The sequence below is a fragment of the Meriones unguiculatus genome, chromosome 1 (assembly GCF_030254825.1).
Source record: "Meriones unguiculatus strain TT.TT164.6M chromosome 1, Bangor_MerUng_6.1, whole genome shotgun sequence".
NCBI classification, from domain to species: Eukaryota; Metazoa; Chordata; class Mammalia; order Rodentia; family Muridae; genus Meriones; species Meriones unguiculatus.
In genome coordinates this window covers 27,417,597-27,436,127 of record NC_083349.1, presented here as the reverse complement: position 1 = coordinate 27,436,127, position 18,531 = coordinate 27,417,597, and the positions used below count along the sequence as shown (strand labels likewise).

General features: G+C 46.6%; 3 protein-coding genes across 4 annotated transcripts; 1 reads left to right on the top strand and 2 right to left on the bottom strand.

The window, feature by feature from the left end:
• The first annotated feature begins 1 nt into the window (after position 1).
• Positions 2-1,955, top strand: Tmem179b (transmembrane protein 179B). Its single transcript, XM_021651873.2, has 5 exons — positions 2-157; positions 831-1,018; positions 1,096-1,230; positions 1,346-1,424; positions 1,605-1,955. Exons 1-5 carry the CDS (start codon positions 62-64, stop codon positions 1,764-1,766), a joined length of 660 nt encoding a protein of 219 aa, XP_021507548.1. The 5' UTR covers positions 2-61; the 3' UTR covers positions 1,767-1,955.
• A 56-nt stretch (positions 1,956-2,011) lies between these two features.
• Positions 2,012-3,624, bottom strand: Tmem223 (transmembrane protein 223). The gene is made up of 2 exons (XM_021651848.2): positions 3,314-3,624; positions 2,012-2,432 (listed from the first exon to the last, which is right to left on the bottom strand). The coding sequence occupies exons 1-2, from the start codon at positions 3,615-3,617 to the stop codon at positions 2,140-2,142; spliced, it is 597 nt and encodes a 198-aa protein (XP_021507523.1). The 5' UTR covers positions 3,618-3,624; the 3' UTR covers positions 2,012-2,139.
• A 90-nt stretch (positions 3,625-3,714) lies between these two features.
• Nxf1 (nuclear RNA export factor 1) lies at positions 3,715-17,947 on the bottom strand. Of its 2 annotated transcripts, none has more exons than XM_060386121.1 (21): positions 17,774-17,947; positions 12,489-12,672; positions 12,137-12,290; positions 11,182-11,265; positions 10,997-11,101; positions 10,791-10,871; positions 10,638-10,707; positions 10,440-10,528; positions 10,203-10,310; positions 9,580-9,689; positions 7,767-7,803; positions 7,444-7,512; positions 7,309-7,364; positions 7,084-7,191; positions 6,926-6,984; positions 6,713-6,828; positions 6,542-6,584; positions 5,789-5,861; positions 5,268-5,450; positions 4,282-4,347; positions 3,715-4,051 (listed from the first exon to the last, which is right to left on the bottom strand). In XM_060386121.1, the coding sequence occupies exons 1-21, from the start codon at positions 17,799-17,801 to the stop codon at positions 4,027-4,029; spliced, it is 1,848 nt and encodes a 615-aa protein (XP_060242104.1). In that variant the 5' UTR covers positions 17,802-17,947; the 3' UTR covers positions 3,715-4,026. The 2 variants fall into 2 exon arrangements, with proteins under 2 accessions (XP_060242104.1, XP_021507522.1); XM_021651847.1 differs by having other exon boundaries at positions 4,287-4,347; positions 17,774-17,945.
• Positions 17,948-18,531: the final 584 nt, after the last annotated feature.

Here is an 18,531-nt window from a genome sequence, read left to right as displayed (position 1 = left end):
GTGACGTGTCTGTTCTCGTGGGCGGGGCTTGGGCGGTTGGCTTCCTGGAGGCCTGGGCGCCATGGCGCTCCCCTGGTTGCAGAGAGCTGAGCTCGTGCTCTTCGCTGCCGCCTTCCTGTCCGGGGCAGTGGCGGCCGCGGCGCTGACCCGGACCCAGGTGCGGCTGAGGGGTGGGCTGGTCTTGGCGACGAGCAGGCCGGCATGGGGGTTCTGGCCCCGGTATCTACACTGGGCTGGGGACTAGAACTTCCCAAAGTTGTTTCCTGGCCAAAGGAACTGGACGCGCAGAGCGTCTTCCAGCCCAGTATGAACCGGTTAATTACTGCATAAACTTACTGGGATGCTGAGACACAAAGGCCCAGTCTCTGCATCCATCCTAACAGAAACATTTGTATCCAAAACAAAAAAACCTAGTGGAGGTGATCAAGATGCCGCATGATTATACCGTGATGTGTGAAATGAGGAAATGTATACACTAATGTACTTTTCCTACTGCTGGACAGTCTTGGTAATGGAGTACTTTTGAGTTGCTATAGGAGTCTAGGATGCCTACTTTTACAGATGAGGAGAGCGTCTTGTTAAAGGGCATACAAAGTCAGGGCTTTAGAATTTCTGTTCACAGGGAAGGCTAAAACTTGGGATTCTCTTCGGTTCTTTATATTTATAACCCACTGAATTTTCTGACGCTTCTGGGTCCTGCAGACTTTGTTCCCAGCAGATCCACATCAGTCACTCTGGTTCACCTAAGTTGTGAGCCAGTTCCGACATCTGACAGGAACCAGCATCTAGGAGCACTGAACTGAAATGGACTCAACAGCTTCTCTCCACAGGGCTCCTTCGGTGGTAGCTGTCCCTTGTATGGTGTGGTTGCTCTCAACGGCTCCTCTTTGACCTTGTCAAGTCCCTCAGCCCCTTCTCTCTGCTACTTTGTGGCTGGGGCTTCAGGCCTCCTGGCCCTCTACTGCCTTCTGCTTCTCTTCTTCTGGGTCTACAGCAGCTGCATCGAGGATTCCCACAGGTGATTGCCCTACCTAGGACAAGGGACTGAGGTGAGGAGTCCCATCACAGCCACAAAGTTTGTTTTTTCTCCCTCAGAGGTTCTGTAGGGCTCCGAATTGCGTTGGCCATCTCAGCTATAGCCATCTTCCTGGTCTTAGTGTCTGCCTGTGTACTTCGATTTGGAACCAATTCTCTCTGCAGTTCCATCATCTCCTTGAACCATACAATTAGGTAATGGGAACGGGAGGGAAGTGTGGCAGGGACTACCTTCCCACTGTAGGGGACAAGTCATTTAAGTTCCCATTTATCCCCATCCTCTTTCTCACAACTGTCTCTGACCTCACAGCTGCCCTGAAGCCCAGAAATTCTCATGGACACCTCCTGGAACTGCTGTGCAGTTTTACACCAACCTACACAATGCTGAAGTGAGACAAAGGGATGTGATAAGATTAAGTAACTAATTTAGGAGTGTTCACTGTGTGATATGTACTTGGCTCAAAGTAGCCAGGGGACCTGTCACCTTAGTCTGACCAGACAGAATATTGTGTGGGTAGGACTGGATTGAAGATGGATTGCCTCCCTCACATTCCTGTTCTCTCTCACAGACCTCTTCTTGGGTGAATCTGATATTGTGGTGTCTGGCCTTGATGCTCCAGGTCGTGCAGTGCAAGTCTAAAGCCACTCCATACCAGCTGCAGGAGAGGGGTGACCCAGAGTGGAGCTCTGAGACCGATGCTCTTGTTGGGCAACGCCAGTCTCATTCCTGAAGAATACTCAGTGCTTTCTACCACCAGAACCTCCACACCTAAGTGCTTTTAATCCTTTTGCCTCCATACAGCCCTGTTATATTGGGAACCCCAGTTCTCCCTCCAGGAGGGAAACATTAGAATAGGCCCCCTCTGCTTTTTCTCCTTAACATTTTTTGTACCAAAATAATATATTACTTTTCTTCACAATGGCATGGAGTTCTTGATGTGAAACCAAATAGACATATAGGAGAGAAGACAATGTCTTTTAAGTAGGCATGCATCAGGCCCTTTGTAAGACAGATTTATTGGCTGTTAGTGAACTCTGGGCACCTTTTTCATTGCCCTATAGCAGTCTTCTTATGGGTTTACATCATCTGAGAGGGGCCATTTTTCACAGGCTCCGGTAGGCACCCACAGTGTTATCAAAGAGTTGAGTGTTGGGGAAGTGTCCAGCTTTGTCCAAAAGGAAGTAAAAGCGCCGGCCTTTGACCTTCAGAGGCAACATTGCAGGAACTTCACCTCTGTGGGCCATGCAGGAAACCTGGTTCAAGGGAACTGTGAAACGGGTCCCCAAGCCAAAGGGGGCATAAGTGGTAAGTGTCACTTGTTTCCCTCCTGCAAGGAGCATGACTGAACGCACAGATCTGAGAGAGTAGAGAAGACCAGCACCAAGGACCAAGGCTCCTGCAGAAGCAAAATGGGGTAAAGGGTTATACAGACCCTCTTAAAGCGAAGTCAAATTACTGTGATGGAAGTAACAGCTTTGAGCGTTTATACTATAGAATTTTGTGTTCCTAAACCCATTTTTTTTTCCTTAAAGAGACACAGTAACCAGGCAATGGTGGTTCACACCTTCGCTCTCAGCACTAGGGAGGCAGAAGCAGGCAGACCTCTTGAGTTTGAAGCAAGCCTGGTCTAAAGAGTGAATTCTGGGGAGCCAGAGCTACACAGAAAAACCCTGCCTTGAAAAACCCAAAAGGGGGCTGGAGAATGGCTCACTGGTTAAGAGTATTGGCTGCTCTTCCAGAGGATCACATAGCAGCTCACAACTGTAAATCCAGTTCCAGGGGATCTGATACAGGTATATATGCAGGCAAAAAAAAAAAAAAAAAAAAAAACCCAATGCACATAAAAAAATAAGTCATTTAAAAAAAAAAAAAAAAAAAAGACAGGTCCTTTACTCCATGCTGGTTACAGGTTTGCTATATGTTCAATAACTTTGATTTGTATAAAGAATACATCTGGGTGCCACTGTATGTTTATGCCACTATATGGTTTATGTAGTTTGCGGGCTAAATCCAAGGCCTCATGCACACTAGGCAAGCACTCTATAAACTGAGTTCTATCCCACATACATTTTTATAGATGGCCAGCTCCAACATTTAAAAGAAGAAAATGGGCCTGTAGCTTCAGTAGCCTGCTACATGGCTAGAGATGGGTGCAAGGCATTGTAAACACGCCTTCCGAGTATCCCACTCTGCTCATTTGGGAGGATTAGGAGCCCTTCTGTCCTGAGTGAGCATTGTACTAACAGACCCACATCAACCTGTAGCTCACGCCCTTACCCACTGTGCCGCAACCAAGAGCTAGCCCGTAGCGCCAGAGTACAGAGCGCAGGTCCGTGTGTCCCCGGTTGGGAGCCTCCGCTGGAACTCGGATCAGAGGTCTGGACAAGGCTGCAACAGCGAGGGAGGTCCAGAAGATGCCCTGACCCGCGCAAAACAGTCCAAGGATGACAAAGAAGCGGCCCCGTTCGTGCTGGAAGAGCAACACATCCCTTGGGACCCCGTTTTGCAAAGGCCGGTACACAGGACGGGACCTCAGCACTGACAACAACCCGCTGATACACCGCCGGCAAGGCGCCGCCATGGCAGGGCACTTCCGTCCTTAGGGCGGGACTTCCTGTCATGACGCACTTTATCACCCTCCTGCCTTAAGGGAAACAAGCCAGTAAAGGGACACAAACTACAATATCACTCTTTATCTTAAAAAGTAAAGGGAATCCTGGGGTTAAGTACACAGAGCACCTAAGTCCTTCGGGTAGTTTAGTGTCAGCTCTACAAAGTAAGCTTTGGCTTCCCGGCACCATGAGGCTCAATCTTCCGGAAGTCTTCTTCTCTAAGTCTTCCAGAAGGTAGATGAGGATGGAGCAGCCCTCCCTCCTCAGTCACAGTTACAGGGTGGCCTCAGGCTGGACAGGAGATGGCAGATGACAACCAGACAATATTATCCAAGGGCTATTTACAAGGGGGCTTTTCTTGTGATCATTTCATAAACGCTACTTCTGGAATTTCTCCCTTGGCCTGCAGAAAGATAAAATATAAGTTCAACAAGACGACCTCTTTTCCCATCTTCCCCAGGCAGCTCCTATCAACCCCTGGCTGTCCTGGCACTCTCTATGTAGACCAGGCTGGCCTCAAATTCAGAGATCTGCCTACCTCTCCCTCCCAAGTGCACCACAGTAAGTCTTAATCTGAATCTGACCCTTTCAAAGGCTTGGAGATCCCTGTTTTTAGACACAAAAATCCCATACCTTACCTTGAGATGAGTGAAGGCCTGAGCAGATCTGGTGTAGTCCCAGTTGTTGTCTTGAAGGCACCTGGAGTGTGATTAAAATAGGAAGTTAGAACCAAAATGAGAACCAAAATGCAGTCCCTCTCACCACTCTAGAATCCATCCCATGGATAAAGTCACCAATGTTTTCCATTAAGTTTATACACCATTGCACCACTTACACAAATGAAATACTAAAAGGCCAAAATGTCTAACAAAAATGACCAAGGTAGTTTTACACTGGCAGGGAAAGGTTTCCATGTTTAAAAACTAAGTTGCAGCTGGGCAAGATGGTTCAGGCATTTAACCCTAACCACTCTGGAGGATGTAGCTGGTGGGAACCTCTGTAAGTCTGGGGCAATACTGGCTATATAGTGACTTCCAAGTAGCTAAGGCATACAGTGAGACCCTGTTTCAGAACTATATAAAAAGGACTTTGGAACCAGGTATGCACCTATAGTCCAGCTCCCTTGGAATGCTGAGGATCACTGGAATCTAGGACTTGGTAAAGAGTTCCAGTCCAGTTTTGGCAACTTAATGAAACCCTGTCTCAAAATGAATGACAAGGAAAAAAAAAAAAAAAAAAAAAAAAAAGAGGATGGGTGGCCAGGTGCAATGGTTCATGCCTTTAATCACAGCACTCAAGAGGAAGAGGCAGGCGGAACTCTGAGTTCAAGGCCAGACAAGTACATAGTGAGACCCTGTTTCAAAACATTAAGGGCCAGAGATATTGGCTCAGTGGTACTGTGCCTATCTAGCATATGTGAAGTTTTGGTTTAATCCCTAATTCTGCTGTGGGGAGAGGAGAGCCACAGGTAGGTGGGAGGACGAAAGACAACTCTCTGTGCTTTGTAATTTTTAAGATAACGTATGTAGAATTCTTAGTGGAAATCATTTTTTTAAAGCACTATTATTCACTGTTAGACCATCTGTTTCCCCTTGGTCCTACCCATGCTCAGCACTCACTTCTGAGACCACTCAAGGTTCATGCCAGACTGAGTAGAAAATGCTTGCAACATTTCCTGCTGTTCTGGGGAGAGCGTGGGTACTGGGCTGGAGGAAGGTGTGGGTGCAGGCATGGCGAAGGCTCTTTGGATTTCTTCAGGGCTGGCATTCCGCACAAATAATTCATCATTTACAATACACAGCCTTGGGGACAAAGAACACTTTAAATAAATGGACAAATAACCTCACCATTCTACACCGTCTGTTTTCGGATCTGGCTAATATCCACATGGTGCCCCCCACCCCCCACCCCATGTTAACTTTCATCATTTATTCTTTGACTATGGGCAAGGTATTTAGGAGGGTCATCTCTCAAACACACCAGAATTATTATATATTCACTCCCTATCCTACTGATAGTTGTTATTCAAACTTCATAAACTTCCTATTGCCTTTCTGCAATTCTGAAAACTCTACCTTCCAATTATCACTGCTGTCCTGGGACTGAGACTGATACCCAACCTGATAAGCTGTGCACTTACCCTGAATTGCTGGCAGGAACAGCAATAAAAGTTCTTGTGAAAGCACGTAAAGAATCCCGAGACTTCCCATCCACTGCAATGAGAATAGCGTGGTTACTTGGACACGAACAGAGGTGAGATGAGGGGAATATCAGGGAGGACAGTAACAGAACTTGCTGAAGGCCACCGGAAGTAAGGAAAACAACTTAGAAAGTACTTAGCCTGTGGCCTGGCAAAGTGTCTTAAGTCACTTCATGTCCTAAAGCACCAATGTACAAAAGTATCACAGGGCTGGAGAGATGGCTCAGTGGTTAAGAGCACTGGATGTTCTTCTAGAGGTTCTGAATTCAATTCCCAGCAACCACATGGTGGCTCACAACCATTTATGATGAGATCTGTTACTCTCTTCTGGTGAGCAAGCACACATGCAGGCAGAATATAGTAGGAATAATGAATAAATCTTTAAAAAGAGTATCACGAGTCTCATCTAACAAAACAAAACAAAATAAAAAAAATTGGAAGATTTGGAGGAAAGGTAACTTTCCCAGACCCACAGAATAAACACAGGATAGAAATGAAAACTGCCTGACTTTTAGAACCTACACTGTTCTGGTCCCCAGGCTTTTGTCACACTACAGATAAGACAGGTGGAGGAATTAAGGCCAAACCAAGACGCACTGGGCAGAATAGGGAAGTGGTCAGAGAAGAAAAGGGATGAGAAAAAAGCTGGGAAGCTACGACTACTTAGAAAGGTTCAAAACTCAAAATTCTTACCTTCCTTGAAGACTCCATTGACAGAAAAACACAGCAATGTGCTCTGAAAGAGAAAAAGCACCAGAGGCAATGGAGGTCTCCAACCAGAGCCTAAGCCTCTTCACCCAGTGTGTGCTAAGGCCATTACCCACCCCTTTTCTGGGCTTCTGTTAGGAGAGAACACATGCTTACTGTTTGGGCACTTATGTCTACCACAAAGGAATTGATGTCATGTTGAGTTTTGGGTAACTCATTGAGGAAAGCAACAACGTTGAGACGTGTATGCTTTAACAGCCGGAACCGCATGGCTATGAGCAGAAGGAAGAGAAACCAAGGTTAGTATACACCCACACTGGCTAGCTCTGATTGTTTCCCAATTGTTGATTGCTCACAAAATATACTTACTGGGATCTTTAAGCTTCTTCACATTTCTACTGTCTTTGAAATATTCAGCTAAGTTGCTTCTGAAAAATAAAAGGGAAAGATAGTGGTGGTCACAACAGTGGCCTGTATCTCCCAAAGAACCCTGTGGTTCTGGACAGCTTCTGACATGTGCTACTCACCGGACAGAGTTCTGGGGTGGGGAAGGAATGCTTAGTGAGCAACAGGCGCCATCATGGTAGGCATCCAGGAGACCCTGGCGTTCTCCTGAGTCATAAATTGCATAGTACCTGTAAGGAGAGTGAAAGAAAGAGCCTAAATTCTGTGTCTGGAAACAAAGGGACACAGCAGTGAGCAATGCCCAGGCAGTCACTCTACCCAGCCCTAAGGGCTCCTAGGATACTCACTGCTGCAAGAAGTGCAGGACCAGACTCTTTAGGTTCTCTGTTCCAAAATAGCTTCCCTAAAATCAAACAAGACATTAATATCATGGGACTAGTATGCTTCCCACTCTGAGTTCTAACTCTGAACCCAATTCTGACCTTGCAGGGTGGTAACATTGTGGGTGCTTCGACATCAAAGGTAATTGGAGGGGGTAGCTCATGGCCATCCTGTGGAAGAAGTGAATGTAACATGTGAAACACAAGACTGAATATGTGAACACATAGAAAAGCTAAAAGTGAAGGGTCAGCAGTCCATCATAAAAAAGCCTAAAGTCTGTGCAGGAATCCTATGTAAACTTTCCCCCAGGCATTTCTAGGATGGTGACTACCACTGTTATTAGCAAATTTTCAAAGTGATCTAAGCACCCACATTGGTAAAACCTTGATTGCACTTGTTAGAAAGAACAAAGTGTTATACTTACCAGGCGTAATAACTTGGGAAATCGTTCGCGAATGGCGCTGTCAAGAACGGGACAGAAGTAAGTGACGCTTCAGAGCCATCACGCCTCCTGGGTTGCTCTAGGAGCAAATACACCAAAAACCCGAGGAACAGCCCATCCCACCCTGCTCATGGCCCACTCCTCCCCAGATTGCACTTGGAGACAAGAACCCCCATTTCCCTCCTCACCAGGGGCCCCCCTTCTGGACTGCCTTGAAGGCTGGCTATGTATTCTTACTGCCTGATCCCAAGTGCCACAGGATGAACACTCTCAGCCCAGGCTTTAAGCCTAGGGCCACCTTTCCCACCTTGCTCCCCTTACCTTCCACCTACTTACCTTTACAGCCCCGGGAGGAGGGAATGGGGTGGGAGCACAAGGGCTCCGCTGCCTCACCAGGTATCCACCAGTTCTGCCAGGTCTGGCCTTGGCCAAGACCAGAACACACCACAAGTATGGCACAGGATGTTGAGGCAGGGAGATGAGCAAGACAGGCTCAAAAGGAAAGACAGGAAGGGAAGAGAAGAGGCCAAGGGAAAGGAGAAGAGAAAAAGAGAAAGGCAGGGCAGGACCAAGGGATATATGAGGAGACAAGGAGAAGAAGCAAAGCAACAGGGAAAGAATTGAAGGCAGAGGCCCTCAGAAAAGAATGGCAGAAAGAAAGACCTCCTGATACAGCCCTTTCCTTCAGCTGCCCCTTTCCTGTGGCACCAAGGTAGAAATAGAGAACGAATCTTATAGTGGTTTGCAGTCGCTGTTGGCCAGGTCTCTGTCTGTTCCCTGGGTCCCGATCTGAGCTGGGCGTGGGAGGTAAAGCAGCCATGGGGCCAGGAGACCTCCCTCAGAAGATATGAGGGTTCAGGCCCCTGCCGAGTTGGGGGGGTGAGGGTCTATGCCCCACCTCAGTTGGCCCCCAAGTTTTCTCCTGATGGCCCCTCTGCGACTGTGCCTGTCTTAGGTTGTTCCTTCCCTGAGGAATCTTACCCGTCTCTGGCTAACCAGCCATCCACGGGGGCCAAGCAGGGTGATGTGAGGTGTGCAAGTGAGAGAGGGGCAGTGCCCCTGACAGGGTCATTTCTGTCTCCGTGGTTGCTGATGCCCCTGTGGCCTCCACGCCCAGCACTTGCCTTGGGAACCCCTCGCCTGCTGGCGGGGCCCCGGCTTTGGTCACATCTTAGGGAACCCAGGGGTCTTCTCCAGGAAGGGCCCAGCTCACAGCACTGGGCAAGAGAGACCAATAGCACAGTACCAGCCTCCAAGAGGCATCAGCCTCAGCATGGACAGGAAGGACCAGGCCACAGCTTTGGGTAAGTGGATCGTGAGAGGAGAGTCCCTCTTGGCACAATGGCAAGAGGGACCATCAAAGGGCAAAGGAAGGAAGGCCCATCTCAGTAGGTAGTCCTAGTTAGAGAGGGCTTTCTCAGCCTGAATAACACAGGCTTTTGGCTGAAACACAGGAGTAGACATACATAAGACACCCCCACGTCAGAACAGAAAAGGGAAGAGGTGTCCTTCCTGGAACAACAGGTAGGGAGATTCTAGAAAAGGCTGTGTTCAAGAAGGAGAAAGGCCAGAGAACCAGAGAACAGTAATCAGGTAAGGAAAACAGGAGCGTTCTGGTGCAAAGCTGGGAGACACAGACAGGCAGAAAAAGAGTACGTGATCCTCCTCCCAAAGGACAGGTGATTCCAACTCAGGGCTGCATGTTCTCCTGTAGACGGGCACTGGTCAGGGTGCATTAGCTCAGCCTCCCAGGGGGTGAAAGTCCCCAGGAGGGGAGACAGAAACTATAACTGACCTGATATAGGTGGACTGGTCTTGGAAGGTATCACACATGGGGTTTCTGTCAAGCCACAGCTCTTCCAGCTTCAGCCCTTTTATTTTGTCTAATTCCCGCTCAGACTTCAACTTAAAAGATGAGGGAGGGCAAAGAGAAGAAAGAGACCCTTGTAAGGAGAGCAGCTAGATCCCCACATTCCCAAACACTACTGAGTTTTCTTGCTTGCCTCCCACCATGGCCGGCCAAATTCTCCTCGCCTTCCACCACCACAGCAATATACCAGGGGTCAATGTGTTGGCACAGTGGGCAGAAGCTCTTTCTGTGCCAGCATCACAACCTGAGTTCCAGCCCAAAAGCCCACAGTGGAAGAAGAGAACCAATTCCCAAAAGCTGTCCTCTGACCTCCACCCACTCATAATCAGTAACTATTAAAAACAAAAGTATTGGGGCTGAAGAGATGGCTCAGTGGTTAAGAGTGCTGTCTCCTCTTCCAAATGGACCGGGGTCCAATTCCCAGCACCCACATGGCAGCTCACAACTGTCTGTAATGCCAATTCCAAGGGATCTGACACCTTCACATTAACATACATAATAAAATTTAATAAGTTTAAAAAAAAGTATTACTAGGTTATCAGTCTTACTTCATTTCCAGAAAGATTCAGGGTCTTTAGGTTTGGCGCCTTCTGCACAATGCTGGACATATCATCCAGCTTGTAGAGTTTGTTGTTGCTCAAGTTCAAAGACATTAGCTGAGAATAGAATAAAGTTTGGATGTGTTACCACAAGTAAACCAGAGGTAAGTCTGGGTCCTCATCCTACCATATCTCACTCTGCTTTCTCATGCATTAATTAAAAAAAAAAAACAAAAAAAACTTCACCTCAGGAATGTTGTCTTCGATGATACGCAAAGTAGCTTCCATACAGCTTCTGCGGTTTAGAACAACATCAATGTTCTGGGCCACCAAATCTTCATTAGGCAAAAAAGAAAAAAGTCTGAGAGGGCTCGTCCATACAAGTGTTATAAAGATCAATTGTTCTCCTATCCATCTAGTCAAGATCACTGCTGTCAACCATACCTGGGTCTGAGCGGAGGCCCTTGAGGTCAAGTGCTTGCTGAGAGCCATCAAATCGTTTGCTCATAATCAGCTGGGGGAAGAAAGACAAAGGGTTTAGTGGTCACTGAGGGAGATTTAAAGACTGCTGGACCATATCAGTTGAGCCAGCCTCACCTTGAGCTGCTCTATTTGTTCGGGCTTCAGTTCATTCTGTACAGTGTAGGGTGGAGCAGAGGAGTTAATGATGATAGATATCTGAAGAGAAAACAGAAAAGCAAGTGTATACTTGAAGGAAGCCTAACCTCCAGAACTAAGACTTAGTGCCTTTTGCTCAGTGCATCAATGTTATCTAGGCCATACCACACCCTCTGTCCACATACCCTTCTGTTCTCTGGATCATGAATCTTATAGTTGACAGCTTTTAATGCAGAAGCGGTACTAGCATCTTCCACAAAAAACTGGGCCCGTGTGTTTTCATAATGAAACTGGAAGAAGAAAAAACAAGAACATTAGATTTGGAGTCCAAGAGCCCTTACCCAACATCCCAAGCCTCATTTCACCTCACCTCAATGGGGTTGAAAGGGACACTGCACTTGCTCTGAATCATACTCAAAAGCCACGTTTTGTCATACTTTCTGCCATAAGGAATCTGAAAGTGAGAGAGAACATATGTAAGCAAGCCAGCACATTTCAGTTCCTTTATACTTTCTGCCAAGACTAAAAAGATTTCTAGCGCTTCACGGTGGAGCTCAGAGAGAGAAGGCATACTTAACAAGGCATTCAGTGATAGAAGGCACTTAGCATGCATATCTCAGAGATAGGGTGCTTACATGCATGAGGCTGGTAGATCCCTTCTATCACAAAATAACTTTCTCCTAATGAACGAACAAGCTGTACGATTTCCACTTGAGATACAAAGATTCCTTAAACTCCTTTCCATATACATATTATTCCTGGAAAGATGGCTCAGACAACATGGTCTCATAACAAATGTATTAATTATCAAAGTCCTAGGATATTATGTGTGCTTTACCTGGCCCCCAGAAACTCCACAGCCTCCTAGAGCCACACTCCTAGCTTAAGTGTTACTATACATCCTGATCATATTTATCGAATTCCATTTCCATTTGTCATCTTACCTATCCTTTTTTTTTATGATTTATTTATTTATTCTTTATATACTACTCTGCCTGCATGCCAGAAGAGGGCACCAGATTTCACTATAGATGGTTTTGAGCCATCATGTGATTGCTGGGAATTGAACTCAGGACCTTTGGAAGAACAGCCAGTGTTCTTAACCTCTGAGCCATCCTTCCAGCTCCTTTACCTATCCTCTTAAACTCCCTTCCTTAATACTGTTCTTAGATGTTCTAAGGTACTCATTCTAAGGGGAAAGAACAGATTAGTGTGAAACTTGATTAAAGTAAACATCAAAGAAAATGGATCTGAGGGGCTAGGGAAGGTGTCAAAAAACTTCACAGAGTCCAGTCCCTGAATCATCTACTTTCCCAAATACTCACTGTAATCTTGAACCAGTTCTTAGTGGTCCCATCTTGACTGGTGCCAGCCCCTCCTCTCTCTGGAGGAGCTCTGTCTCTCCGTACAGTAATATGAATTCGATCTCGATTGTGCCAAGTATCTCCCCGACGGTTAGGTCGGTTGGTATAGGGGTTGCTATTGGGAAACAGAATTAATTTCCATGAACACCAGGAAAGATGAACCTTTCCTGTTAGTGAAAGAAACTACAGCTACTAAATTAGTTCTGGTCAAATATCACTTTACAAGGTGAGACGAGAAATGACAAGAAACAGTAAATAACAAGACTACATAATCTAGTGGTGACTATTCAAAGCAGACCAATTAGTCACTTACTATCTTACTCGGGGGCCATCTTGGGGATCATTCATTGCCACATCTCCATCATCTTCTTCAAATCGGGAGGACCGTATACCAGAACCACCTCTTCCAGACCTACGATTCCCCTCACCACACTTCCATCGGAAAGGCCCCCGACCTTTCTTTCTTCTTTGAGGGAAACTAACACGGTCATCATGCTCTGGAATTGGAAACAGACACAGAAATGAGTAAATACATCAGTGGTCTTAGTTACCTTGGTGCAACCACCAGTTTCTAGTACTCTGTACTTCTGGAAAAGCCAAGAACTAACTGCAAAGGCCACCTCCATACAGATGCCTTTGCCCTGGCCAAAGGAAAAAAATTTCTTCAGGACATCAACATCAACATCAGGAACAAGTTACTGAAAACCTGTAGGGATACTGAAAAATGAAAGGGTCAAGAATGTACCACAAGGGGCTGGAAAGATGACTCATTCTTCCAACAAGACAGGGTTTCTTCCCTGTGTAGCTCTGGCTCCCCTGGAATAAACTTTTTCTGTAAACCAGGCTATCCTCAAACTCAAGAGGTCCACCTGCCTCTGCTGGAATTAAAGACATGTGCCACCACTGCCTGCCAAGATGACTTTTTTCTTTTTTTTTCTTCTCTGATACCATACACCCAGACTGCAGTCTCTCCTCCCTCCCTACCTTCTCCCAGTCTTCGAAACACCCAATTCCCCTTTCACACTCAGATCTACTGTTCCATTTCCATTCAGAAAGCTGTCCTCCCAGTGATTTCAACGGAATACAGGATAACAAGATGCAATGAGACTAGGCACAAGCCCTCATATCAAGGCAGGACGAGACACTCAGAAGGAGGAAAAGGGGAGCTCAGAGAGAGAAGGCATACTTAACAAGGCATTCAGTGATAGAAGGCACTTAGCATGCATATCTCAGAGATAGGGTGCTTACATGCATGAGGCTGGTAGATCCCTTCTATCACAAAATAACTTTCTCCTAATGAACGAACAAGCTGTACGATTTCCACTTGAGATACAAAGATTCCTTAAACTCCTTTCCATATACATATTATTCCTGGAAAGATGGCTCAGACAACATGGTCTCATATCAAATGTATTAATTATGAAAGTCCTAGGATATTATGTGTGCTTTACCTGGTCCCAAGAGCATGTAAAAGAATGAGAGGCACTCCCACTTCCACTATTAGGAGTCCCACAAAACCCCTAAGATAAACACAACAGTACATATGCAGAGGATCTAGCACAGACCCACGCAGGCTCTGTGATTGCCACTTCAGTATCTGTGAGTCTTTAGGAGCCCTACTTAAGTTGATTCTGGGGGCTGAATTATCCTAGCGTCCTCAACCCCTGACTCCTACAATCCTTCCTCCCTCTCTTCCTTGGGGTTCCCAGAGCTCTACCTAATGTTTAGATGTGGGTCTCTGCATTTGCTTCCATCAGCTTCCAGGAAGCCTCTTTGATGAGGAGATGACGATTAGGTTAGGCACCTCATTCTTTCTTTTCTTTTCTTTTTTTTTTTTTTTTGAGATAGGGTTTCTCTGTGTAGCATTGGCTGTTTCTCTGTATAGCATTGGCTGTCCTGGACTCGCTTTAAAGACCAAGCTGGCCTCAAATTCAGAGATTTGACTGCTTCTGCTTCCCTGAGTGCTGGGATTACATGTACCACCATGCCTGGCTTAGGCACCTAGTTAGGCATTCTAGTTCTTAAGAATACTAGCTGCTCTTCTAGAGAACCATCTTTGATTCCCAGAATCCACACTACAATGCACAACTGTCTGTAACTTCATTCCAGAAGCCTCCATTGGTACCCCAGGTACTCACTGATACACAAACATACAAGCAAGCCAAACATTGATATATATGAAAGAATAAAATACATCAAAAATTAAAAGAAATGTAGATCACTGGTAGAACGCTTGCCCAGCACGCTCAAATGATTCCCAGTAGTGCCTCATAATAAGCAAACAACATAAACAGCATTTTTCATTTTAGTGTGGTAGCCCATGCTTTTAGTACCAGCAGCTGAGGGGTTCAAGGTCAGTTACAGCTACATCCTGAATTTAAGACCAATCTGGGCTACATGAGATCTTGTCTTAAAACAAAAAAAAGTTTAAAAGGGAGAGGGAGATCCTTCCTACAAGTTCATATGAACTCGGTGGGTTAGAGGCTGGAGAGATAGCTTAATGATTAGAGTACCTGTTGTTGTTCTAGAGGACCCACAATTGGTTTCTAGCATCCACATGTTATTTCACAACTGTGTACTGTAGTGTGGAAACAAAGCTGGTATTCTAGAAAAGCAGCCAGTGCTCTTAAGCAATGAATCCTCTTTGCAGCCCCTTGAATATATACTTAACCTTTTTATTTCTCAGTATCCCTAAATTTCCAATAACTTGCTCCTAATGCTGATATCCTATAAAAAGTTCTTCCCTCTGAGGCTGGAGAGAGCACTAACTGCTTGTTCAGAGGTCCTGAGTTCAACTCCAGCAACCATATGGTGGCTCACAACCATCTATAATGAGATCTGATGCCTTTTTCTGTCATGCATGCACACATGCAAATAGAGTGCTTGTATACAGAAGTAAATAAATCATAAGGAAAAAAAAAATAGAGTACCGGCTGCTCTTCCAAAGGAAGAGTTCAAATCTAGCACCCACATGGCACCTCACAACTGTCCGTAATCCAGTTCTAGAGGATCTGACACAATTACAGACACAAGGTAAAACATTGACACACATGAAAAGACATTTTAATTCCAGGAAATCCAAAGTCATCTTCCAGCCTCTGGAGGCACCTGACACACACAATAGATACATGCAGGCAAAATACCCAGATACTGAAAATAAAAACAAACTTTTAAAAGTGAAAGGTGAGTATAATCACAATATATTGTGTAGCTGTATAGAATTGTCAAAAAAATAAAACTTAAAGGAACTTAAACCAGTTCCCACAAAAAGTAAAATGCAGAAGTGTGAACAACCCGAAAATGTAACCAGACCACTTGGGACTTCTTTTGCCTGATGGTCACAGAGCCAAGTGTTGTGGCAAATACCTGTAATCCTGGCAATTGGGAAGTAGAGGCCTCAATTACACAAGAGTTCAAAGCCATCTAGGGCTACATGAGATTCTATTTCAAAAAGTAAGAAATTCTTACAAATATGACATACTTTAAAGTCTCCTAAAAACAGCCACTACCTCCTGTACTCTGAATTTAGTAAATGCTAATTTCTTTGAGCAGAAATGGCCTGCACCTGAAGGGACTTCTAGATTCAGGACGTGATGGCAGTTGCACATTAGAGTCCTGGAATGTTCTCCAATATAACCTGTGTTTGAGGCAGGAAGGCTGCAAATTCCAGACCAGCTAAGACCCTGACTTAAGGAAAATAAGCTAAACACAGTGGATCACACCTTTAATCCCAGACAGAGGCAGGCAGAGCTCTTTGGAGGCAGAGTTTTGAAGGCCAGCCTGGTAAGTTTTCAGAACAGTCAGTACTACACACTGAGTCCTTGTCTAAAGGAAAAGAAAGAAAAGAAAGAGGTTCAAGGTCATCCTTCACTACATAGAGTTCAAGGCCAGCCTGGGATTGAGATCCCATCTCTCTTAGTATGTCTCTCCATATATGTAAACAAGTAGGATAATTCAATCAATCAAAGGGAGGTTGAGGATATAGCTCAGGTGATAAAGTGCTTACCTTACCTATTCTAGCTCCCCCCCCCATCACCAGCCTGAAGCTGAGGCAGGAGAATTTGAAACTCAAAGTCAGTATGGGCAGCTCGGTGGCTCATGCCTTTAATTCCTGAGGCAGAGGCAGGAGGATCTCTGTGAGTTCAAGGCCAGCCTGGTTGACAAAATCCAGGACAGCCAAGGCTACACAGAGAAACCCCGTCTGGAAAAACAAACAAAAAGAGTCAGTCTGGGCAACTTAGTGAGAACATCTCAAAAAATAAAACAAAACAAACAACAAACAAAAAGGGACATGGAAAACAAAAGGCTTGGCATAGGTTCAACTCTTAGGGCGCACATACACACACACACAGAGCCAGATGGTGGTAGCACATGCTTCTAATTCCAGAACTCAGGAGGCTGAGACAGTTGGATCTCTGTGAGTTCAAAGGCCAGTCTGGCCTACAAAGTGAGTTCAGGACAGCCAAGGTTACACAGAGAAACCTTGTCTTGAAAACCCCGCCCCTTAAAAAAAAAGTAAAGCTCTGGTGGCCCATTACATGTGTCCCTGCATCAGTGAACTTGGGAAGCTGACACAAAAGACTCCAGCCTGGAATACTAAAGCTGACCGTATAATCGAGAATTAGCTTTCCCATGGATGAACTCCCTAAATGGTTATCCAATCTCAAATGGTAAGCCTTAAAAACAAATACAGACAAGCAACACTAAAAGGATTCAGCAGGTTGCATGAATTTGAGGAGAGGGAGGCCAAGAGAGTGGCTGGAAGAAGGAGATCAAGTAATTTTAAATAAAATAAGGGTTCACTGGGTAGAGAAAACTTGCCCACGATTTTTCAGGCATCAGTACCAAACAAACAGAAACACTTTTAAAACTTCCAAAGAAAAATCTACCTAATATCCAGCGTTCTGTAAACAATGACCCTCACCAAGTGACCGTAGTAAAAAGGAATACCTGAAGAGACAGCGTAGCTACGGTTCCATGAAAAATCTCCACTCCAATCACTGTATTCTAGGCACCTGATAGAAATGATCTCATACATACACACACACACACACACTCGGGAGACAGGTATCCACACGAAAGAGGCGGAGAACAAGGCCTGAAAGTTTACACTCGGGGTTGGCATAGCCAACTCCAGATTCAAACTCAGCTGTCATACTGTCCTAACCACCACAATGAATTAAGAAGTCAGGGTAGGTGTTCGGACTAGAAAACTAGTAAACAATAAGCAGCAAGCTGCAGAAACCGATTGATCGAGTTAAAAGAAAAAAAAAATAGGGCACCAGGGAAGCCCACAAGCAAGTGACTGACTCACATTTAAAGAGTCGGGCCGCCAAACTCAACTGACAGACATCAACCACCCTCAAAGTTGAAAGGAATCTTGTCACCCCACCCCTGCGCCACAGGTCCTCCAACGCCAGAATCCGGGCGACTCTGGAGACCCCGGGTCCCGCGGCACCCCGCGCCTACTGCCGCGCGGCCACCGCTGCCCACGGACGCAGCGCTCCTCGCGGCCTCCCGCCCCCGGGCTGCGGCCTAGGCCGGGGCCGCCCACCCCGACCCACCGCGCCGCCTCCCGGCCCGAGGCCCCGCACTGACCGTTGTAGGACTTCCCTTCGTCCGCCATGGCAAAGGCAGGTACAGGGGCGGGCTCAGGCGCAGAACCTGACGCCACCAAACGCCCGAACGCCTTGGCGCTCAGGACAGAAGCTCTCCTACCACCGGCGCCACCGCATTTATCCGGCGAAGCACGTCGCGCGCCGCCGACGTCCCCAGGATGTGGGCGGTGCCGCGGGGCGGGGACGTGCTCTCTGCGCCTGCGCAGAAGCAGGGCGGGCGCGCGGGGGCGTGGCCAGGCCCTCCGAGGCCCGCCCACGGCCGGAGCTCGGAGCCCGATGGCTTGCCGGCAGCCGTCGCCTTTCTAGCTTCTCCGCCGGCCCGGCAGCGCCGGGGTTCGTGCTGGACCTGAGCGATCGGCTGGACCCCTGGACTCAGGCAGCAGGGACGAGAGTCACACAGAAGAATGGAGACTTGGCCTCTGAACAGGAGTAACGGCTCACAGTTCCCACCGGTGGGATCCCGGCAGCGTGTAAGTCGCAGCTCAGCTCCTTGCCAGCCGCGGCCCTATGCCCTCCCAGCTTTCCTCGCCTCTACGATGGATTATGACGAAATAGAAAATTGGAATGTAAAACTCCACTGGAGCAGGAACCTTAACTAATGCACAGGTTTTCTTCCTCCGGCGCGCCTGTCTCAGTATCATGCCCAGTGTGAAATCCAAATTTGAATTAAACCCTGTTCTCTCATAAATTGCCTAATCAAAGAAGTTGGATGTAGTGGAGGCACGCTTTTAAACCCAG

Excerpts from the sequence above, each read along its gene's own strand:
- Tmem179b (XM_021651873.2), top strand. The coding sequence starts at position 62 with ATGGCGCTCCCCTGGTTGCAGAGAGCTGAGCTCGTGCTCTTCGCTGCC. Across the intron at positions 158-830 it reads CGGCGCTGACCCGGACCCAG|GGCTCCTTCGGTGGTAGCTG; the intron begins GTGCGGCTGAGG and ends TTCTCTCCACAG. Across the intron at positions 1,019-1,095 it reads TGCATCGAGGATTCCCACAG|AGGTTCTGTAGGGCTCCGAA; the intron begins GTGATTGCCCTA and ends TTTCTCCCTCAG.
- Tmem223 (XM_021651848.2), bottom strand. The coding sequence starts at position 3,617 with ATGGCGGCGCCTTGCCGGCGGTGTATCAGCGGGTTGTTGTCAGTGCTG. Across the intron at positions 2,433-3,313 it reads TCTTGGTTGCGGCACAGTGG|GAGCCTTGGTCCTTGGTGCT; the intron begins GTAAGGGCGTGA and ends TTGCTTCTGCAG.
- Nxf1 (XM_021651847.1), bottom strand. The coding sequence starts at position 17,801 with ATGGCGGACGAAGGGAAGTCCTACAACG. Across the intron at positions 7,365-7,443 it reads CAATGTTACCACCCTGCAAG|GGAAGCTATTTTGGAACAGA; the intron begins GTCAGAATTGGG and ends GTTTGATTTTAG. Across the intron at positions 5,451-5,788 it reads GTTCCTGCCAGCAATTCAGG|GCTGTGTATTGTAAATGATG; the intron begins GTAAGTGCACAG and ends TTTGTCCCCAAG.